The sequence below is a fragment of the Schistosoma mansoni genome, chromosome 2, assembly GCF_000237925.1.
Source record: "Schistosoma mansoni strain Puerto Rico chromosome 2, complete genome".
NCBI lineage: Eukaryota > Metazoa > Platyhelminthes > Trematoda > Strigeidida > Schistosomatidae > Schistosoma > Schistosoma mansoni.
In genome coordinates this window covers 5,285,011-5,310,262 of record NC_031496.1, presented here as the reverse complement: position 1 = coordinate 5,310,262, position 25,252 = coordinate 5,285,011, and the positions used below count along the sequence as shown (strand labels likewise).

The following is a 25,252-nucleotide window of genomic DNA, read 5'->3' as shown; positions in this document are numbered from 1 at the left end:
TAAAATAAATTAAATAACTGGTTTACTTTTTGTCATCGAAAACTTTTGTGATAATTTATTTCTTGAGGTTGGGAATTTTGTGTAGACTGGTTTTAATTTAGCAATCGGTGAACCCAACTGACTCCACAGATTGGTATCATTATATAGGTCAATGCAATGAAGTTTACCAGGTAGATTTTATACGATATTCACACAACATCTTGTATACTTAGATGAATACGTTCCTGATAATAGCAATTATCAGCTTATCTAACCGGTAAAATATGTTCTGAGATAACTCCATAAACACCAGTTACTTATTGTTGTTTTCCATCACTGTATTTCAAAAACACAGCTTTTCGCTTTCACATGAACCGTCCTGGCAAAACCAAAGGAAAAAATTACGATTAAGGAACAAATAAAATCCCTTTATCCTATTCATCCTTTACATGAACTAAGGTCATCTGGTCATTCAGGACTAAGATATATTCTCGTTTGCAGAAGTGGTCACATGACAACAGTTTCAATCTCAGTCTGAAAAATTATGGTACGAACACGAGGTATAGACTTGATGAGACAATATTTGACATTTAAGAAATAATATCGTCCTAATAACTGTTCCCATAAATTTACCTGATAGCCTGGTTGATTGCTAATTACAATACTCAGTACTTAATTCCGAATTTTCAGCGTTCGTCACTGAAGGATAATCTACCATTTATATAACAAGTTGAGCAAAATATTACTTGTTATTCGGTCTTATAGGAACAAAAAGTATATTTAAGACACCATACAGTCATTTTGGGACTTAAACTAATTCAGTCCAACACACGTTAGTTTGGGACATGTACAGGGGAGAGAAGAACACAATGTAGGACGAACGGCCTAAAATGTCACAAATGTTATGAGCTAATAAAAATGATCTTTTCACGGCTGAATTCCATAGAACATCGTTTCGCGATTGAAGAAAAGGAGGCTTGCAAACATCTCGTGAAAGCCTTTTAGTGGTTAGAATCATTAGGTTGTGAAACATCCCACCCGAGCCGGCAGTAACGGTATTCTCTCAGGGGGAGGCTGACGTTTGCTTTATTGTCATCCGTATTGAGGAGGTTTATTCGGGATATTACTTCTTCATTTTTTTTCAGGGTTGTTAATTAGTATAATTTGCCTTTCAGTTTCTGAAAGAACATGTGGGCTCAGTAAATAGTCGGAAAGCCAAATTCTCTACTAAACTGAACGTGTTCCCACCTTAAAAGACCGAACGGTAAACACAGAATTACTCGTCAAAGTTGACCATGGTCAAGAGCAACCAACGTTGGTCAATTGATTTGCTTCATGGAGTTGGCTTTCTTGGTAGTCCGTTGTCTAATGTACAGCGCTGTGATCCTCATATCTGAATGGTACGTTTACGTTGTGAAGTTCCATCCGTCCTCAGATTGTGTAATAGAGGCATGAGAACAAGATCATTATTAAAACCTTCAACTTCTTACAATCTCCATAAATTACCTGCATTGAAAATGCATTTGTCTTCCTCAAGGAATCCCTTTTATCCGTCAAATCGATCACTATTCACAGAATTATAATGACTAACATGGTAGTCTCAGACGGTATAAACATGTGCACATCCTTCACTAAAAGCAATCCACCCTAGGCATCCCGTACAGTCAGTAAAAAGAAGCTGAAATAAAATTAAAGTTTCAAAATTACACTTCCCAGAACTTTAAAACCACTCAGTAATGCAACGTGAGAAATTATATTCTTTTCTTCTTCTTAATCTCTAATTTGGTTGATCTAGATTGATCTTGGTGGGCTCTCATCAGTGAGAGGAAGTATTCAGTTTCCAATTTCTAACTGAAATATTAAGCCACTTTGGAAGCAACAAAATTCATCTTCTCTTCCTGGTGGAAGGTCACAAAACAATATCTTACAACCGTTGTTGTACTAAGACTGAACTATAATGTAATAGGTCTGACTGACACGAATAACCTCTCTTTTCACAGTTGCTTCAACTGCAACATTTGCACATGAATTTACCTGCAAACACAGGATATATGGAAAAGTTACTGTATCCGCAATAGATTTCATGTTAAGACAGTTAAAGGTGATGATACATTTCATAGTGTCTCTAGTGGTATTGGTTGGCAGGCACACGACCTTCTGAGCAAAGCATGAGACAACTGAGAAAGTTCACATCAAACATTTGATATGGAGAAAAGGCCAGTAATGGTGAACGCGGAAACAGTCAATCGAAACCGTATGACTCGACCACGCAGGCGTAGCTACCCTGTTTAGCTTCTTGCTTTTTGCATCCGTAGCCGAAATGTGTTCTTCGAATGTACTAAACATCATATTGCTGATTTTCATGATAGGACTAGTCATTATTGATAAGGATGTGACTTACACGTAAGGTAGTCACATGAAAAACCGACAATATTGAGATCAGGTCTGTCATTATCGTGTCAAAGATTAATGTGCTGATATCGAACTAGACTACAAACTCAATTGTCTTCCAACACTTACTCAAGTGAAATATAAACTCAATCTCTATTATTTTTTTATTGAGGCCGTGAATCGATTAATGTTAAACCAACATCTAAAACCTTGACGGATCAGTAGAGGCTTTAATGTAGAGCTGATAGTAGTAACGAACCTCTGCATCTGGCAACGTGGTTATAAAAAACCTATAACGCCACTGAATAACGAATCCCAGAGCAATGTTTGTAAAATGGACCATTCGACCCAAACGTCAAAACAGAGTGTTCAACTAAGCACCGAACACCTATAGAGTGGTTGTTTAAACGACGTCTAATCGTCACCAGAAAATGGATGGCTGAACCTATAAGTGAAGTCACGAGATGTGATAAGGACGGAAAACCCTCAAAACTTGATAATTTGCTATCAAATGATCATCTTCTGGTGGAAGATGTCTATATCCAAGCTCCAATAGGAAGTAATAATAATGAAAGTCATATCCTACAGGACTACAAACGAAGTACTTCTGAGGGACAAGAATATAAATTGTCATTGCTTCGCTTGTCCAGAGTGCACAGTCATGATGAGGCATATTCAGAAGGCATCGTGTCCAAAAGATTGGTGGATGCTAACAGTGAGTGATCACTGGAGGACAGGAACGAAGAATGCACACAGAACGTTCTGGATTAACGACACCGAGTTCACAGGTCAAATAAACGATGCGTAGCACTCATCGAATCTAATGAAAGTTGATGGGCTGGCAAATATTTGTCTAACTCCCAGGTCTGTATCATGAAAACTAAAACTCCTAAATCCAGGATAGTCGCGAGAATATCCCAATGTCCTCCTAGCAATTCTGAAACGGTACTCGGCACCGGTGTATCACCTATCTGCAAAGTCACTGAAATTTACTACAGAAGTGAAAGTGTAAACTCTCTCTTCTGTTCTCAGAAGAGGAAAATGAGCGGACCTGATACAGACCGGTTGCGTTAATTCCAATGCTGTCAAATAAGATGGAAATACTGGTAAGTGTTCAAACGAGGGAATACATGATTAAAAACAGCGTGCTTAATGAGGCTTAACGCAAGCCTCGTGGACTCTGATGACATAAGAACGTGGAGGTCCATAAGAACATATGAGAATTCATTCCAGCCTCCAAATTACCTGACGACAACCGATAATGAGGATGGACATTATGTTACAATTTAACCTGCTAAAATGTCATGTTTTGAAATTTATGCCTCATGAGCACTAGCAACTATAGGGCGCTTGAACATAAGCTGAGACTACATTAGTGATGGTATCGGAAAAAATGTGATCATTCACTTTGTACGAAGACAACTTGGCGTAATCACTCAAGATTCCTATAAGACACGTTCTGAGACCCACACTTTGCCTCAGCACGACGACCACTACATTGTCGCACTATGTACCCTCAGAAGAGGCGTACATCTCGTGGGACGAATTTATGGACGGGGAACTAAATAGGTGATGGGGCTGAGGTACAGATCATACGACGATAGACTTCGAGACTTCAGATCATTCTCACTGGGTTAAGGAGGACTTGGAGGTGGTCTGATAATTACACGCAACATACAAATTAATCAAAATCACCCCAACACAACCATCACACCAGAAATCACAACTCTGCTCCAACAGGTGACTCGAGAAATTACACATCCCAGTGAGAATACCCAAATTAATAGCCTCCACTTGGAATGCTTCTCTGGTTGAAGTGGACAAAGGCTTTGACGCAGAGAACATGAGGAAGGTACTTGACAATCACGTAATTTGTAAAGAATCATCATCTCCCGTTCGGACTAGTTGTAACTAGTTGATGTCTCGTAACTCATATACTACTGTAATCACCAAATATGTTGACTTATTATTAGTTCATTTATTATCATTTCCGCTTCTCATTTTATTTTATCACTTCAGCCTGTTGCTAAGTGATCAATTTATTTATCTATTTACTTCTTCAGAAGTTCATCTGCTCTCAGTTCTGCTGCATTATAATTCCCTCTGTATGATTTTCTACATTGCAACTGATAAACATCCTGTGTGGTACCTTGATGACTATTAGTGTCAGAAACCTCTATTCCTTGTGACGAATGAACTCACTCAGATTATGAGATATACAAACTCACAGTATTTAACGAACTGTTCAGTGGCAAGGTTAACAGTAACCATACATTACGAAAGACCTGTAACCATGCAGAGGTAACAGTAATTCAGCCCATGGAAATCAACTCTATTTTACAAGCTCCTAATACTCGTATTCCGTGTATTGAATATTGGATGCCACTATTTAAAGTATCTTGTTTTTCTGCATTCTAGTAGAGGGTCCGCGTTCGGCAAACTTCTGATCACGAGGTGGTAGAATGACAAACACCAAAGGATACCGTCGAGGCACAAGATACTTATTTTCTCGAAAATTCAGGCACCATGGACCCCTGCCATCTTCGGTTTATATGCGAGTGTATCGACGTGGTGATATCGTAGATATAAAGGGTGATGGTGGTGTCCAAAAAGGTATGCCCCACAAGTCATATCATGGCCGGACTGGTCGCGTTTATAACGTCACTCCTCATGCTGTTGGAATAATCGTCAATAAGCGTGTCGGGTAGATTGTTTCGGCTCATTAAGTTTCATTCTGTAGTAATCGAATAATTCCGAAACGAATAAATGTAAGGATTGAGCATGTGAAGCCCAGTAAGTGCAGAGAAGATTTCCTCCGTCGTGTGAAAGAGAATGACGTAAAAAGACGTGATGCGAAAGAAAGAAATGTGTTCGTCCAGCTGAAGCGACAGGTAAATTGACCATATTTACATAAATATTGTCTTAGCCTGCCCAGCCTCGCGCAGGTCACTTGGTGAAGACCAAAAATAATCCAGTTGTTACTGTCCATCCGCTACCGTATGAACTCATTGCTTAAATCAAATAAAATCTTTGATGGTCTGTATTTCTTTTAATTGTCGTACGTTTGTGTAGGTTGTAATGTCGGTGAACGAGTACAGCCTCGTTGTGCGAAATTTACTTTTGAAGATAAGTTGCTCGTGGTATCGAGTAATAGTAGTGGTATGTGCTGTTGAGTGCTATAAAGGTTTGTGAATCCACATCTACAGCAAAATACTTTTCACTGCGTTAAGTGCGACAGAGCTGCCAACAAGACAAAATGTGCTTAAACAGGCAAGACCTTAGAATTTGTGCAACGCATGTTTTCGAATGACGTGAATAATGCTTTAGCGAAGATCTGTTATCTACCTCATTTGTAGTATTTCTGTAAACCCAGTCAGTCAGAGATGACCTAAGCGTGTTATGTTGTGTAGGTTTTCTATAGTTTCCAGCTAATATTATGGCTCTGAATACTTAATGCTGTAGACAGTGACATTGTGTTGTCGTGTGAAGAAATAATCCGAATTCTTTCTGCAGCTCTCTAGCTGTTCTATATTGTACTATTGTGTATTGTTAGATTGATTTTCCGAGAATCGCATCAAATGTTCAAAACCAAGGCAACGCTGATTTGTTTTCATCAAAACCAACTTGCTGGAATCGTCCGTTCCGACCCGTGAAAACTAAATCCTATGCCCTGACAATAACTGTAGGCTAGCATCGTTGATTTGAATCTCCGACTATGCAATTTAAACTGTTTTCGCAAGGGGCTGATAAGATAGGTACGTTTATGTATACATATATATGCAACGTGATATAATTTTTGTCTATATGTTCCGTTAGAAGCTTGGGATATTCGTGTTCATAAGAGATTACTGAATCCGAAATTCCTCCGTGTCTCTTTGGTGCCTCAAAAAAAGAATTTACAGCTTTGCGATCGCTTTATTACTAGGTAGTTCGGCTGGTAATCAATTATTTGGAAGGAGGACTAAGAAAAGTCCACCCTTTGCTTTTAAGTTAGCTACCGACTTTCAGGACGTGAAAGGCATCGCTTACAGTAATTCGTGACCGGTAGGCATGTTTGTCAAGCACAGCTACGTTGCTTATTTTCGTTGAGTGTTCCTGCCTTAAATTTGTTAGTACACTGTTCAAGTAAGACAGTCTTCCCTCGTTCACGTATTTGTTTGCTTGTCACTTCCTGTAAATTAATCAGGTTATTATTGTCATTCAAGTGAGCTTTAGGTTCTGATGAACTTCCCTCTACAGAGAATTTTATAACACTCGGAGTCTTTATGAGGTATTTGAAGTCACTGAATAAAGTATTTGTGTTCCTGGTATGCTAGGACTACCTGAATTTGGGTTCCTCTATCTCATACAGTGGAAGTTGTAGGATATTCAGAAATGGTGTTTTTCCCTGTGGTTTTGTATTGCTCGTAGAATACATAATTTGTGGTTGGAAGAAGTTATTTTCGTTTGTCTTTTGCACGGGAATGTTGAATCCTTACTACTGTTTCTGATGGCTTGATTATACTTTTAGATATCAACCAGAATTAGTCATCCCATATGTCAGTTGTATATTCAGGTTTTTAACTATCTAAAGCTCTGTTTGATCATATCATATTGCCGTACATATATTTAAAAGTTGTTGGGAGCCACTAAACCCTATATTTATGCTTTAATTCATATCTTTTCAACATGAAAAGGCAAATTCTTGCTCCGATAGATTCACGGAACATAACTCATTATCTCTTTATCTAATCTTGTGACTTCCTCGGGTTTATGAAAGATGGAAATGTGCCAGTTATCGTTAAGGATGTTTTAGTTCATAAATTATAAACATCGAATGCTTAACTAGTTCCTTATAACAAAACCAAAATCCAGCGTTACCTCTTTCAGGCGACCATGGAAAATCTCAGAAGCTAGAACAATTACCCTTACTATTGCTACACACTGACGTATTCGTTAATCTAAAACTGGCGTGGTTTTGCTCATATGATAGCTTATTTTAGCGCCTTACTGAACGTTTTTCGTCTGCGTTATCAGTATTGTCTGTAAAGATGGAATCAGAATATGTGGGACTAAACATATATATATATATATATATATATATGCAGGTATATCAATTTATTTAAACACATATATTGGTACAAAGGGGCACCAGATATATATGCGCCACACAATAACAATGAGAACGGGAAGAGATGAAGAGTGTAAGATGCGTATAAAAGAAAAAAGAACAATAACGACCGGAAATTAATGTATGGTAGCTAAAAAATTGTAGTAATTTGAGGGGTACAACCAGAAAGGATTTTTTCAGTCAAAGAGGTTATGGCCACCCTTTATGAGGAAAGTAAAAGAAGTTTACAGTAGGGTCGTCAATGGCTTCTATTCTGAGCCATATCTGACGACGTCTCTAGTCACTGTGCTGCACCATCTCTAGGAACCCAGCCTGGGAGTTGCGAAGAAACATCAGAAGCCAGTCCTGTGCTTCTTTCTTTCATACCACGACATCATGTCGAACACTGATCACCTCTCTGCATTTTAAAACCAGTCACAGCGTCGCCAAATAATGCGCGACGAAGAGTTCTCTGGGACGACATCCGTAGAACATTTCCAAGGCACTGACGTCGAAGCTGTGATATCTTCGGCACACCATAGGGTTAGCGAGAAACACTGGCTCTCAGCAGCATCTACCGCACTGATAGATGCCCGAAAACTCATCCCATCTGGCTCTAAGCATGACGAAGAGCGGAGTCAACTTAAGCTCAGGCTAATTAGAAACCTACGCAAAGATCGCGAATAGTGGTGGGTAGCGAAAGCAAGAGAGATGGAAAAGGCAGTGGGAATAGCTAACAGCAGACAACTGTTCAGACTTGTTAAAGAAACCGGTATTGGGAACTCAAATATTAGCGAAAATATCTCAGATAAAGATGGACATATTATTCATTCTCAATCCAGGAGATTGGATCCATGGACAGAACACTTTCGGGATCAGTTCAAATGGCCTTCAACCACACTTCGGCTTCCCTCGATCTCAAGTTGACCTGAATGGCAAGTCAATGCAAGTCCTCCAACTCTTTATGAGGTTGGAAAAGCTATTGGAAATCTGAAGCGAGGGAGAGCAGCAGGCCCTAACATGTTCACCCCTGAGATTTTTAAGGATGGTGGTCCAGTATTAGCAGCGAGATTGACTAAAGTCCTATGTAGAATCTGGGAATTGGACGTAATTCCATCTGACTGGTCCCAATCACTGATTGTGCCAGTCTATAAGAAAGGACAAAAGTCCTCTTGTGACAATCACAGAGGAATCAGTTTGACTAATATAGTGTCTAAAATATTAGCTTCAATAATACTTGGACGCCTAACCAAAGCTCGTGAAGAGCAGACTAGAGAAAACCAAGCTGGTTTTCGACCTGGACGTGGTCGCATAGACCAGATATTCACTCTACGTCAGGTCCTAGAACATAAACACACATTCGGACGTCCCACAATAGTAGTATTTCTTGACCTTAAGGCGGCTTTTGACTCTGTTGATCGTGAGGTTCTATGGCAGTGTTTGTCACTGAAAGGAGTACCAAAGAAGTACATTAACCTCATAAAGGCTCTCTACTCGAACACACCTGACCGAGTAAGAGCTTATGGCGAACTGTCATCAGAATTGGTTACCTCAAGTGGTATTCATCAGGGCTGTCCACTCTCCTCATTCTTGTTTAACTTTGTTGTTGACATACTTTTAGAGATAACACTTTCATCACCTAAATCTCCAGGAGTTGAACTTTTACCGGGAGATTCACTTGTTGACTTAGAATACGCCGACGACATAGTTCTGTTTGGTGAAGACGCTGACAAAATGCAGTCTTCGGGCCACTATAAGCAACTATGCAAGCATGTTCGGGATGCGATTCTCCCCTTCGAAATGCAAACTGTTACTTCAGGATTGGGTCGGATCGGCACCTGAACTAATGATAGGGAGTGAAGTAGTTGAACGTGTTGACTGCTTCACTTATCTTGGGAGTCTCATCAGCCCTTGTGGCCTGATGTGTGACGAAATCTCAGCACGGATACAGATGGCTCGTCTAGCTTTCACCAACTTGCGTCATTCATGGCGTAGGCGAGATATCCTTCTACCAACCAAAGGGATGAGTTTACTGTGCAGCAGTTCGTTCCGTCCTACTTTATGACAGTGAAACATGACCGGTAAAAGTAGAGGATATTCGTAGGCTACTAGTTTTCGATCATAGGTGTCTTCAAAGCATTGCGATGTTTTATCGTGTAGGTTGGAAAAAAACTAGCGGCAGCCAGACCAAAACGTGACACGAATCCATGAAGTCACTGACAAATGGACTGAGCCATGTTGGTAGGTGTAGACTACCTGGTTGGGTTCCGCGAGATGATAACAACCGATGGTTAGAGACCTTGAATGACATGGCTCGAAATCGTTTGCAATGGCGAAGGTGCATCCACTCTTTGTGTTCTGTCAGATTCTAATCTTCTGAATTCTTCATGTCTCTATCGTTTTCTCTTTCCAAATTTATTTCACTGGATTATACTTCTTGAATAAGATCTTCAAACCCTAATCTTTCGGATTACTGCTTATACTCATACTACCTCTACCACTAAGGGATTTTTGTCGATAACTACATCTCTGTGTTAATGTGGTATGGCAACTCGAACTGATGTACGTACGTACGGAGTTCTACGTTGTGACTGACTAACTGAAGTCGATGTTTCTAGATAGTGACATTAACTGAATTGTAGTCACTGTTCCCTAACACACGATGCCGAATCTCTGCATTACTAACAAGGTGTTGCTATTGGATGCCAGCAATCCTTCAGGGACAACGATGATCAAACACAGGAAGTCGTCTAACATCCTGAGCTTGGAGGGGCCAGGTTTCACAAGCATAGAGTAAAACTGCTCTCACCGACTCGTTGTAGATCCGACCTTTTACAGCCAGACTAACATCACGAATGCTCCAAGGATGGCCCAGATTGGCATAAGCCGTTTTGACTTTCATTATACTTGAATTGATGTCATTACTCACACTTCTACCAACACTTAAGCAGCTACTCATATAGATAAACTTCTCGACTACTTCAATCTGCTCATTACCCAGGGTGAGTACAGGATCAGGGTCATGCCAGCCTTGTAAAATTACTTTACACTTGGAATGTGCGTAGCGCATACCATACCTTCGGACACTGATTGCCAACTAATTACGTGTGGATTGCATGGCTTGGGTATTATGATTTTACACGAGGTTATTGAGTTTTCTCCAATTATCTGCTAATGCTAATTAGTTTAAAAATGACCAGTCAGCCTTCCACGACACAATCTTGCGCAGAATGTGCTTTAATCCAATCTACAATTTAACTGAAACCAGTATAAATATTACTTGCAGGTAGTAAACATCTGCGTTTTTGTAAGGCACAGTTATTCCATATATTTATATACAAGTAATACTAGATCTAAATCAATCTGTTCACTTGAATATTCTGACGATCAATCAACCAGAATGATATCTGAGTTCCCAAGTAAAATGTGTACAACAGGTATTTTAAAGACCTAATAGTTTTGTGGCATTATGTGAGAGAGAAGAGTGAGTTGAGGATAGTAATTGGTATACAATGTTTACTTCTTTTTACAAGTCAGTTGGCACTACGATATTTTGTAACTGTACAACATGAATAAGATTATCAATATTCTTAAGAATTATTTATAAATTAATTCTAATTTAACCAATGCTACAAATTGTAGGTGTTAAGCACACCAACTAAAGGTGTAGGATTAGACTGCACAGAAATTAGTGGATAAAGATTAAGCGGTTGCGTTCATTTGATAGTGAAATATCCGACTACAATTTATTTATACATACATCCATTCACACTAAATTTTACTGGAAAAGTTTATTTTAGTTAACTCTTAGACTTGTCATATCTGCTCTCTTGATAAATTTATTGCTCTTTCTATAAAATCAGCAAATAGTGTTGTGTACACTACATCTATTTTAGGAATATAAAATAAGTACTACAGACCATCTTGGCCGGATTTTAGAAAAATTCTTGAGGGTGTTCAGACACTGATTTCGTGACGAAAATGTTTTTTAGTATATTGAAAAAAATGCGGTAACGAACTTTTTCGCTGGTGATAAAAATTTATTTTGATTTTAAACAAGTATTTTCATATTATAATCTTACTGAATCAACACTCACTAATAAAGTCACCAACGTTAAAATTTCGAAAGGAAAATTCTAATGCAATTCACAGTGTGGTACAAATGAAATGAAACTTATTTATGAACAAAAGATATACGACTGAAGAACTTTCTTAACTGATGCTTTTAATTTGAGGTTGTAACAGAGATCTAAAACTGAGGAACTAGTTTGGGATTCTGATTTCTATGTCATATTTAAATACGGAACTTAATAGTGAATGGCTGAATAAACTATCATCTATGAAGCTCATTTGATTGTTTCGAAACTTGAGAAGTGATTAGTGTATACATATATCTAACAGTTATAATTCACAAGTGTTTAAATGAGTTAACGTAAGTAGCGTCTGAATAAGCAGCAGATTTTTAAACTAGAAACGTAAGTACCTCAATGGAGTTAAGTAAACAGGTTTTTTCACAGTCAGGGCGTCATTTTTATGCCACTCACTATATTAAAATCAGAAAAGCAAAGAAAGTAAGCTTGATTCCCAAGATGTCAATGATCTTGAATTCACTTAGCCTATCATGAAGAGAAATTTTATCCTGACGAAGTTCACAAGATATACAGACAACTGTAAATATAAGTCCATCGGTATCTTAAGTTAAAAGTTTAGAAAAAACTAATGGATTTCAGAAACTTCTACTGAATTGATATTTAAACGCAAAAGTCAACCTAACAGCACTGAACGATGAAAACTTGAACACAGACCAACAAGAATTGTACGCAACAACACAGAGCAGTAGCAAATATCAAAAGGTGATATGAATGACAGGTGTTATGGGTAACACTATACTATACTATACTATGGTGTAATGTTATACGTATTTATTTCATTTCCCTGAAAACAGATGAATCAAAAAATCACTCAAATGGTCGAATTTTGCAGCCTTACTTGAATTTAATAAACGGTCTTTAACGTCTTTTTGATATGGTCACAAATTCATTTGTAATCATTGTCATGTTTTCGTTTATGTATATGAACTACTGTTCACATTTTTGATTTTTAGTTTTTAGTTTCAAACATCTTGGAATCAATTGTATCGCAATGTCTCTGCGATCCCAACAAGGGAGTTGTGATGGACTGACAGATGCCAGTCCTATACTGCTTTCTTTCATACCACGACACCATGTAAATTTACTACCTCCCCGAAGTTTTTAGTCAGTCTCAGCATCGATAAATCATACACGATGTGGCATTCACCGGGACGACATTCGTAGTACATGTCCAAGCTACCAACTTTGTTGTTTTAGCATGAATTGTTGTCAGTGTGTCTGAGCACGTTGTCGAACCTTCTAATTACAAACATGGAGTTACCACTGAATTTCAGTAATCCTTTTCAGACAGCAATGATCTAACAAAGATTTGTTTAATATATTCAACTCTGAGAGCCCAGGTTTCACAAGCGTATAGCAAAACTGTTCATACCGGCACATCGTAAATCCAATTTTTCGCAGTCACACTAACGTTAAAACGTTAACAAAGATAGGTCAGATTAGCATAAGCTGCTCTACATCTCACCATACATAGATTGACCTCATCAGTCACACCAAAATCAGTACCTACACAACTACCCAAATACACAAAATTTTTGACCATTTCTAACTACTAACGATCAAGAGTGAGTGTTGGTATAGGCCATTGAAGGTCTTTTAAAAGTACTTTGCACTTAAAAGATAAAAAGCGAATGCCATATCTATGGACTGACTGCCAACTGGTTTAGTGTGCATTGCTAGGATTGAGCATCATTTCATAGTAAGACAGTGTAATCAGAATACTCGAGATTAAAAGATCTTTCTCCAGTAAACAGATCCACGCAAGCAGTACCTCCTCCATAAGGGCAGTTTCCAGAATATCATCGATGGGAAAGTTAAAGAGAAATGGTGAGATCGTATAACCTCACCTAACCCCATTGCTTGAGTGGAACAATGAGGAGAAGTAGTTATATGCTCTCATTCCATCTAAGGTGTTTGTATATGAAAACTTCAGGATGTTAATAAACTCGGGTACACCTATCTCCAGTAGACAATACCAGAGCACAGTACTATCTAGCAATTCGAAGACGGCTCTGATATTCAGGGAAAGGACAATTGTTGGCCAGTAATAAACATTGGGTTGTTCTAAATTCTGTCGGAGGTTGAAGATATGATCAATACATCCTCAGCAAGAATGGAAAACAGCCTGTTCTTCGCGAGTTAATCTTCAATGGATTTTGAAAGGTTTGCGAGATATGATGGAAGCCAGAAATTTGGATGCATCCGGAAATAGATATATCCCTCGTTATTTGCTGCATAGGTGACGCAAGTGTTTTTTTAACGTAAGGGTTGCAGAATTTTTATAGTTCAAGTTACGAACTGTTCTTAGCCAGATAATCATTAGAAATCTGGAAGCATTGGACGGCCACTTCATTCTAGCACGAGACTCCGTATCTGTGCTCATCAGGGAACTGAATTCAGGACGTTTGGTCTCGCTCCAGAGCTCTCAACTTTTAGACCACTCAGCCGGGACTTGAACTAATAAATTTCTTCAGTCTTCACCTATCCCCCTTTACTAGTCATAATTACCTCCTCACTAGTGACTAGCTTCAAGATTCAACTACCAGGGTTTGAATCAGAAGCCGTAATCAGTAGAGTCAGACTATGTTGAATATGCGTCAGTTATCCATCATTGTCAGTGGATGAGTGTTTCTCAGTATGCTGAATTGATTGAAGAAAATATCATGTTACTTATTCATGATATAATCAAATGAGAATATAATTTGTCATAAAGATGGAGATTTAAGAGTAATTAAGTATCAAGAACTAAACTGTGTGTCGGTCGTGCCTTAGGTTTTGATAAATTCGCAGATAATTGTGGTCAAGTTTATTCCCTGAGTCTAGTTCTTTAATTAGGGGAAAGATATTTTCGGAAGACTGATTGATTCATTGTTATTCGTATGAATGGAATCGTATTTACTGGAACGTTCTAGTTGCTCAGCCTAAAATCAGGTGGATATAGTAAATACTTCGGAAATTTTGAAATGAGACAGAACGAGCTTATGTAGCATATGATTATCTTCACATTTGAAGTCACGTGTTGACCTAAGCTAGACGACCGTTTCGTCTTAATGTGGGACTCCTCAGCAGTGCGCATCCGAGATCCCGCATCCTGAACCCGAACCCAGGCCCTTCGGTTTAAAGCAGGAACGCCTAACCCCCAGACCATCGAGCAGGTATGCAACAGTGTAAGTGTCTAACTTCTATTGATCTACGATCTTGCTCAGTGATATAACTTTACATTATCTTAAAGCACAGTACTATGACAGCTCTAGACAAACAGTGCTTCTGGTTTGTAAACAATGTATAATCTAACTACAGTGATGTTAATATAACTTGATGGAAAGTAAAAAGAAGGTTAATTACGAATGTCATTTAAATTTACAGTAAGTCCGAAAATCAAGAAAAATTTCCTCCTAACTGCAAAGCTTAGTCTTTAAGTTGAATATCATATAAAATAATTTAAAACCAACTTGAATGGAAACAAAACATCTTAGTCACTTGTATATTCTTTCATTTAATCCACTTGAATGGTTCTGTAGAACTTGCTTAAAGACTAACGCAAAGTACTTCGAATATACAGAGTTTGTAAAGAGAGAGTTGACTGACTAAATGCCCAGTTATTTAATTCAAAATGACAAAATAATATGTATATATGTAAAGAAAAATTATTTTTCAGCGATGTCGTATTCATTTAATTATTTTGCCTCTTTTTTTTTCTTAAATATTCAGCTTGAAGTGAATATAGGTAAATTTGATTTTCATGCTATTTTATTTTAATTTAGATTGGTCAAACAAACAGCCAATTGAATTCTTGGGTATATTAAATATAAATTGCTCTTACTACATCTATGGATCTATCCTAATGAAAGTGGGATCTGATTCTTTATATATTTAGCTGAATTAATATTTATATACATTTTTAACTTTGGATTCTTCGGAATTTATGTATTGGCTCTATATTGATTTAAGTATCATTTCTATAAACCTTTTTACATTTAGTGAGTCAGTGATTTTTCTTTTCATAAAGCAGTTATTCTGCTATTATTATTATTATTATTATTATTATTATAGAGTATCATGAAGATTGTTGAATTTGAAGTTTCACATCAAGAAATGACCTAGGCTGGATAACCAAATAAAAAACAAGAATTACTTACCAGATGCATGAGATTCTTCAGAGATGCACGTCCACTACTCCACGAGGGCTCGAACGCAGGACCTTCAGGCCTCGGTATGAGATCTTATCCTTTTTAACCACTAAGTTGGCATCCAAAAATTCACGTTTCTAACTTCAGTTATATCGCGCTCGATGTAATACCTGAAGGCCTTAGCTATCTATCCGAAGTCAGTCCTTGATGTGATCTTCATATTATACATTTTTTGAATTTACTTCTACGGGAAAATAATTGCATGCATCCAGTTTGCATCGAGGGTTTTATATTTAGTTCTTATCTGTATGATTAATTATTTTAAGCATTAACATAAGTGGAAATCCTTTAAGAAAGTACTGTCTATAGTTATACTGAAAAAATAATTTATCTGTTAGATGTAATTCATAACATAAAATTGGGAGGCAAAATTTGTAAGAATAGATATTATTACAATATGCCGAAGTACATCGTTCTAAATTACTAGGCTAGTGATTGTGTAAAATACTATCCCAGAAGTCCTTTCAATTTTTAGATAATCAGAAGTTATTATATTTAGTCTTTCATTGATACTCAAGTTAGTGAGTCGTTTGTCTTTTACAGTATAAATTGTTTTTCTCAAAACTGTAGAAATAATCATCATGAAAACTATGAGACTTGACTAAAATGAACAAAAGCTGTTACAATGCATCGCATAGACTTTAATTGGTCATAAAATAATTTAAAAATCTACATAGCTTACCATTATGTTGAGTCAACAGAACTTTTGCATCCTTACGTATACTGTTTTTTGTCTTAATAAACTTCTGAATTTATTGTCTACATATACTGACGACCACTATCGTCTTTTGTTGTTTGTACCAATATAAAGTTTTAAGCTGTAAGAATATGATGAATATATGGATATCGGGTAAAGTTTAGCAAAGTTAAGAATTAATTTGTCTTTATTTTGGAATTAATCTTATCAATGTCGAACCGAATAACTTGATATCTTGAAAGAAATATGGAACTAGTAAGTTACCGATTTATAATTCCTTAGTCTGTATTCCTAATTCAGACAAATTCTGAAAGTGAGACCCACTCACTTTAAACAATTGGTTTTTACTGTTTTTATCTCAAAACAACGAGTACAATATATGAGTAAAAATGCCCTGAAATATCTTCAAGTTTGAATGTTTTTCCAACTGACGTCAGCTTGTGATGGTCATTACTTTCGAACAGTGCAAAAGTTTCCTTAGAATAACATGTTTTGTATTTGCTTATATCTGTGTTACTGTTACTGAAATTATGAACAAAATGTTTAAAACCATATTAAAAAAATTAAATTGAAGACTTTTTTCTTGTTTTGATCAAGAAAAGAGTTTACATTTGTTTTGATGAAGCAGGTATGTTAATACAAAAAGGAGACCTATATGTATTTGAACCTGGTTAATATATGAATAAGTAAAGCTAAGTCCTGAGGAGTATGATATTAATTGTCTAGTGTCATGTCTTATCGTTTAATTAACATCAAGAATGACATGATTTGTATCGTCAACTTAAAAGTAACTCTAGATATATCTCCACTTTCAGAAAAATACCTTTGAATACTATTGTCGACTCATAATTTATTTTCTTTCCTCTCTTAGTACCAATTAAATAATTCACGTTTAGTCTAGTTTCCTTTCAAACAAATGAAAATAGTCACTAATTTTCTTTCCTTTATCATGTTTTGCCAGTCGTTTTGTCATTATTATTTTCTAGTTTTTTGAATCCATGAGACCTCATTTCCGAGTAAATATCAGTAAAAATGTTTTGGTAACATTGTTTTCTTAGCCGGATGGTTTAGTTACATCATAGCTTCAGTTTTCATTGGACAAAATCATTACTGCATACTGCAACTAAATGTGAAAACTTTTGATTGTTCCACAAATATCCAGATTATATTATATATTATACATATACTATTATATTACTATTATTATTAGCTTTATTCAATATTATATTTATGGTACGATATAGAATTCTCAGCACAAAATATTTCCGCGAGACTATAATTTAACGAATCTCAAGTGACCCTGTGAAATATTAGTCAGTCAGTGAACAGTCAGTATAGAGTGAAAAAAACATATTATAAAAAACCAAGGAATTAAAGTGGATACACTTCTTTTACATGGTCCAAAAACTTGTCAAGGTTAGAAAGAGATTCAAAGGTTCTAAAATCGTAATGCATAAGGTAGAGGAACTCATCTATATGGCTCCATAATAGTCGGTCTCTGGAGAAATGGTAAGGTCGCAAAAACTTTCTCAGCCTCGACCACATAGCTTCAATATTGTTTGTGTGTACTCCGATTGTGTAAATTTGTCATTTTTATTGTGAACATATCCCTGCAATACACATACCAGTGAACAGCCGAAGCTTCAGTAACATCTGCGAATGTTGCAGTCAATGTTACTGGTGCTTTCATTATACAGTTCGCGGCAATTATTATAATATGGCTTAATCTCAATCTGGATCGAGAGAAAAAGGTTCCTATTCTAGCAAACGTCTTCCTCCAACATGTTGCATCGAAAGATAACATCACGGTAGTCTGCACAAGGTCTACAAGTCATTTGATTACCTCAATTACAAACAAAGAAGTTTCTTAGTAGTCCCATTTATTGTAGCCGCCTAATTGTCACGTCTTCTCTAAATTCCTCTGTGAGTCGACCGAGCATGAACATCAGGTATTGAAGTTGGCGCCGTGACCTTGAAATCCCTCGAACGCTTCTGATTGACTCGTCCATAAATTATAGTCTCGCCGATATGTCAGCGAGTTTCCGTTTCTTATTTCTTGATCGATATTCACGATAAATATTGAGTGGTCACTGGTTTCAGAAGTTGACATTTGAATAATATTCATTCTTTTCAATGCACATCACCAGCCATCACGATGTCTCGGATTGTAAATTTTTCTAACTTGTACAGCGAAAGGTCATAAACTTTTCACAAACGTACCTGAATAGATTATGCAGTTAATTGACATAATGATCTATTAAAACAAACAAGGAAACAGATAATTTGTTGAAATTTCTAGATGGCAGGAACAGGTTACCCAGATATTTACAGGCAACTACCAGAGTTAGAAACCTCTAAAAGTAAAGAGTATGTTTAACTAGATGGTGAATTTCGTCGCTAATTTTCATCACTGTTCAAACCTTAATGCTATACAAAAGTATCACTCTAAAAAGTCAATCGATTTTGCCACACTACTTGGATTATTTACAAGTTAAAACAACTCCTTAACTAATATGATTTAGCTCAATTGTTCTTCATTTATGCCACTGAATAGAGTTAGTCAAAGCTAGTGGATGATTAATTCGCCACACTAGTAATCTTTTTCTTCGATTACATATAAACTGTAAATTTTTGAAAACAAAAAATATTACATTTGAAATACACAAAAAAGAATTATCTAGTTCATTAAAGATAAACCGTAGACTAAAATCTAAACTCCAAATATAATGCATATAAAGGAAGTTATCGCATTTAGGAGAGATGTGAGGAGTGTATCTCAGAAAGTTGTTTCATTGTAGACACGTCTCTCAAAATGCCAGATAATTTATAAACTGACAAAACATTTGAACTAAATTCCAGTGATGTTCACAGTAAAAAACTGTCATTATTTTAAACTACAGTTTACTAAACACATGTTAATGAAACAGTAATATCTATTGATCTGCTGAATCATAAATATCTCGAATATCTCGACAGAGGCAAACTTTAGACGCTTAAAGTTTATAAATGACAGATGAAAATTAAACCTTTTAGTGAGGTTTGAAATTGTTTAGAAAATGAGTACTGTCATCCTGCAGCTGTCATCACTGACTGATATCATTTTGAAAATCACTGATTATTAGTTGGGGTCGATTTGTTGATTTGCTTCCATTTTAGATCTCTGGTATGAACAGCTATTATATTATGTAAACATAGGAACTAGGACGTTTCATGTAGTCTCAAAACAGAAAAAGCTATCCATTACCAATTCATTTACGCTTCACTATGAAAGGTCCCAACTCCGGATAAAGAAGGAGGTATGGGATAGAGTTAGCAACTCCATCCTGTAAAAAAGAACCTTGCTAAAAAGATGTTAACCAGTAAAAATTCATTTAAACCATTTAAATTCTATCCTAGAAGTTAAAGGGTCTTCAAGTAGAAGAGTTATGACGCTTCGGTGCCTATTCTGAAAACCAGAACCATATAATACTCAATGTTTGAGGATATGATATATATATATATATAAGGTATTTAGTATTGCCTTCAAAATATTTTCTTCATGCAAAAATAAAGTTTGATTGCCAAGACTAAATCATCACACTCAACATGTTCAATGTAGATCCAAGTAAAATAATTATCGAAATTTCGGAGGTTATACTAAAGGCGATAACTAATCTGCGATTAGGTACACTCATCAATTATTTCTCCTAACGGCCTTGATTTATCAGATAATATGTATTATGCACGAAACTGTAATCTACAACGACCGTCATCAGATTAGCAAAAGCATGCATAACACAACAAGCGTAAAGCAATTCCTACCAAATGATTCGATCGATAAATTCTTATGTATAATGGGCGCACATTTTAGGACGATTTTGTATAAGTTATACCTTTCATTTGCTGATACAGAAGTTGGATCTCATCATTCAAAGAGCACAAATTATTTAAATGCTGTATGATGTAAGATATTAGGATTTTATTTAAATGGTTCATGATGACCTCCGAAAACATATTTGAAAATACCTTTACATTTTTCTACAGAGAAAAACAAAATATTATAATATTTGATCAATCATGGTTACTCAGAAAACGCACAAACCGGCTTTTGTGATACTGATCAAGTGTATTGAAAGTTCGTGAAACGATTATCGGGAAAAGTTTTGACAGTGCCGTTGACACATAGATTCAAATTCATGAACACTACATTCGAAAAACACTGTGATGTACTTGAACAGAGTAAAACAACGAAGGCTCAACTGTGAAAATGATATCCTTCAGTAGCTAATTCTCTTTTAATTGTATCAGTTTGGTTGAAAAGAAATAAAGCAGTTTAAAAATTATGACTACCGCTAATCTAGAAACAGTCAATTGCGTACCACAAACTCCGGCTCATAAAAAGACATCAGTACTTAAACTACTGGGTCATTTATTAAAATTTTCTGTATTTAAACTTTCTTCCGAAGATTTGCATTGTTAAAATGTAACCTCACTGCGGTATTTGATAAATTCAAATGGCTGTAAGATTTATCTTCCGAAACATCCAAGTACAGGCATTTAGCTCTCGATTGCTTATTAGTGTGGAAATGTGAGAAGTTATTTTCTGTGTAATTTTGTAATATTAAATAAGTGTTCCACATAAATCTTAGCTAATTCAAACTGATATCCTTTTCTTCAATAGAAAATAAACTCAGTATAAATGTAAACAACAGAACTTACATTTATGCCTTATGCTTGGTAGCATTCATCAGCGGAATGTATCTTAAAAAATCAAGGTAACTGTTTCGCACCAGGATGAGTGAAAACATCAACATTATAGTTAATTTATAATCTATAATTGAAGTTTGAATAATTAGGACGAACTATCCTGAGGTCTGTCAACTTATATGTAATATCCATTTGGATATCCTTAATTTACGTAATTACCTGATAATCACCACTTTTCCCTGAAATGTTGAAATTACGACGGTAACACACCAAAAGGTTTTAATTCGCGTCATTTAGTAAATTATTTGTGGACAATCTAAATTGTTCTGTATAAAAACAACAGTCCCGCTGTGTCAGTTTGAAATTTTACATTTGAATTGTGTAAAGTAATTTCTAGGCACAGTGCAATGTCTAAAGACTAATTATGTCAATCATTACACGATTTACAATGTATGACTATAAACGTTAGAATGCTTAGTTTTTCTGCTTTGAATTTCTTTACATATGAGTAGATTAGTCCCATTTTGATGAGATTCACGAACCGATCAAAATTAGTTCTCTTATGATATTGATATTCGTAACAAGAACTTAGAGATTATGTTTTGTCACTTGAAATGTCACAATACATACATGTATCAAAGCAGATGAAATAAGAATTGTAAGTGGTGTCAGTCAAAAATTATAGAATATCTAATGATTGACTTAATTAATCTTTGGATATTATACTCTACCTAAATACTACTTTACATAGTTTAAATGTCGAATTCTAAACTGACACAGCAGGATATTTGGTTGTATGGAATATTTAGAATTAACCATTCATCATTTACTAAATGACATAGATCAAAACTTTTCAGTGCATTATCCTTTTAATTTTAACATCACGAGTGATAAGTATTTCGTATTTATTTAAATGAAAAATAGATAAGAAGCTTCCTCATAAAGGTTTCAATTCCTTCTGCCCGAAAAATTAAATATGTATGCAGAAGTCTCATTTCAGATTATGAGCAGAGTCTATGTAGATCAAAGGCATTTCGTTAAAGAAATAATGAGAAACCCTTTAGGACATAGTGGTTTTAGGAAGTTTATTGATTTTCAAAGTGTATCATCAGCTTCTCAATTTAAACACTAAGGAAATACTGTTACATAACTTCAGATAAATGAATGAGAATGTATTCATGCTAAAGGTCTTTATCTTAATCTTTTTCACAGCCATATAACTAATTACATATTCATCAACGCCTACAAAAAATTATTAACAAATCTGCCTAACAGCTAACGAGATGGAATTCTGAAACAGTGATATCAGCAAGTCCTCTTTCACTAGTTCGTTTATTGTTCAGTAAACCACCGATAAAGAGATTTTTTGAGCTTACTTTGAACGAAGTATATAGAAACAAAGACTCCTGGATTTGCGTGTTAATTGTGATCTACGTTAAAAGAAGTGAGCATGCGACATGTTTAACATTGTCATTTTCATCTTTTGATGACCAAAAAGAATTTTCACTGATAAATTCAAACGTACTGGGCACTACACTACGGTATTTCTATCGAGTTTTATTAGATGATGATTTAAAGAATAACTTTTGTAAGTCACGTAAAACACGAAAATAGCTTTCTATATTCCAACTGGCTCTTCTCTTTATTATAGTTTTACTGTCATTTTAATTTTTAAAAACTACTTTAAAAGATAAACTGGTATTAATATACAAGTACTGACAGAGATTTGAGTTTAGTTTTCGAAAAACCAACAAGGTTTTCAAGAACATCAGTTTCTCATTTCTTATAGTCATTTTATTATACTATTTTTTCGTTACCTCTCATTAACAAAATAATTGATCGGAAGTTGTATGATATTGGACATATTGTTTTGATAAAAATTAATCAGTAATCAATAGAGGTGAGTATATACTCAGTTATTGGTAGATAATTATTATCTCACAATCAGATGTTTTATCCTTAAATGATATTACTCCAAATGTTTCTCACCACTGACACTATAATTAAAATTCTCATCTTTTTACCATTGCTTATAAAGTTCTATATATTTTTTTTACGTATATATTCTTGATTGTTTATTTCGATGACCTGAAAGGTTAGTAATTAGGATTCTCAATATTCTTCATAAATGTCAGTGGAAATATAATAATTTGCCAATCAGTTTAAGTACTTTCGACTCGTAGTATTTCTCTGGTTACATGAAGCTTAAATATTTGCGTAGGTGGACTAAAAGTCATCTGGGAATCGGTAAAACCATGAAACATTCATTTGGTTACTCTGTCCTATCTTTTGTTCCAAAAATTATCACTACAGATGAGTTTGAATTGAGAATATGTAGCTATGTGTTGAAACATGTAAGCATCGAGATCTAAACTGAAATTCGGTTGTTTATACTTTCCATTTCCGTCAAGATATAGTGCAAATGCCATCGGATGGAAGTAGCTAACAAATCTGTAAGAACTTAGCATCCCACAGTCTCAAGGATAGTTCAAAAGTCTGCATTTTCATGATAAATTTATGGTGTCATTTGAAGTTTCTTCACCATTTAACTTCCATTTTTATTCGTAGTTTTGTTGGTATTACTGAATTTGGTTATTTGCTAAACTGAGCAGCTTAAATGAGTGAATCATTTATTCTTAATAAAATATCAACCTTCTGATTCTGAGTGGTCGGAGGTAGTCCGCAGGAAACTTTAGAACTTAGTTTTGTGTCAGCTGACACGCATCAATAAGCTGTACTCGCAACCTTAAAGGATATTACTGACAAGCTATTCGATTTACCTAGACTAATGGTTACATTGTAACTTGATTGATAGGATTAGATCAACATTAAGCACTGAACAAATATGACAATGACTCAATGATCAGTTATTGTAAATATCTATCTTTTTATTATAAATAGCTCACAAATCGATATCACATCATGTTGAAAACCGTTCAAATTACCACATTTTTCACTTAATAAATAGTTAAGTTCGTTATTTTAAAGGAAATCAACAAATTTTTTGAAATGTAAAAAGATATAAGTAACGGAAAGTTATTGGGTAAGAAGGATAATTAAATTTAATCTTCAATTACCAAATATTACTCTCCCAAATCTAGTAACAGTGAAAAATGGATGATGTTCGATCGAGGCAAAAGGATGTAGATGAATTTAATCGGATATTAGATTATATTTTCAATCGTAATCAATCAATATAATATATTGTATTAGCAGCAGTCTGCCTAAATCCATCAGACTGAGAACCCTTCAGACTGCCGAAGCAATTGCTATTGGGATTAAAACGCTAGAGCTACTCTTTTTACTGTGACCAACTTCGGGCCTAACTAGTTAGTTATCAATTTTATGACATGGTAATGAAATATGATTAATGTTCATTTTTATGTCTCAATCGTAAACACACATTATTGTTATTATCATTATTATGACACATACCAACCTTTTTGAGAAATTTATTCAGCACCAAACCGTATTTACTAATTCGTACCTAATTCATATTCTACATATTACATAATTTCTGATTTGTAATTGCATCATTCTCTCACTCACTCCATGTTGACCATATTTATTCTGATCATTGATCTCACATCTTCATTTAACGTATGAGCTTATTCAAGTTAACACTTCATATTAGTCACCTCAAGATAACGATTTGGATCATGAATCGACGAATGTTAGACCACCATTGAAACCTGGAAACATTGGACGGCCGTTTCGTCCTACTATGGGACTCTTCAGAAGTGAGCATCCACGATCCCGCATGTAGGATTCGAATCCAGGACCCTCGGTCTCGCGCTTGAACACCTAACCTCTAGACCACTGAGCCAGTATCCAACAGTGTTAATGTCCAACTTGAACCAATCCGTGAAATTGCGTGACCATCTTCAATTTTCTAAGGTAGATACCTGTCTCTACCTGACACGGATTAGCTCCACTGGATTGGTTAGAGTTAGACGTTAACACCGTTGGATATCAGCTCGATTACCTAGAGGTTAAGTGTTCACGTGAGAGACCGAGGGTCCTGGATTCGAATTCTACATGCGGGATCGTGAATTCTCACTACTGAAGA

At 35.7% G+C, this 25,252-nt stretch overlaps 2 protein-coding genes across 3 annotated transcripts; both read left to right on the top strand.

The window, feature by feature from the left end:
- Positions 1-2,805: 2,805 nt before the first annotated feature.
- Positions 2,806-3,093, top strand: Smp_134240 (hypothetical protein; the record flags this gene model as incomplete). Its single annotated transcript, XM_018795438.1, has 1 exon — positions 2,806-3,093. The coding sequence occupies one exon, from the start codon at positions 2,806-2,808 to the stop codon at positions 3,091-3,093; it is 288 nt and encodes a 95-aa protein (XP_018649751.1).
- Positions 3,094-4,759: 1,666 nt separating this feature from the next.
- Smp_022560.1 (putative 60s ribosomal protein L21) lies at positions 4,760-6,510 on the top strand (the record flags this gene model as incomplete). Of its 2 annotated transcripts, XM_018795436.1 has the most annotated exons (3): positions 4,833-5,074; positions 5,111-5,261; positions 5,297-5,412. In XM_018795436.1, 3 exons carry the CDS (start codon positions 4,833-4,835, stop codon positions 5,384-5,386), a joined length of 483 nt encoding a protein of 160 aa, XP_018649749.1. In that variant the 3' UTR covers positions 5,387-5,412. The 2 variants fall into 2 exon arrangements, with proteins under 2 accessions (XP_018649750.1, XP_018649749.1); XM_018795437.1 differs by having other exon boundaries at positions 4,760-5,074; positions 5,111-6,510.
- Positions 6,511-25,252: the final 18,742 nt, after the last annotated feature.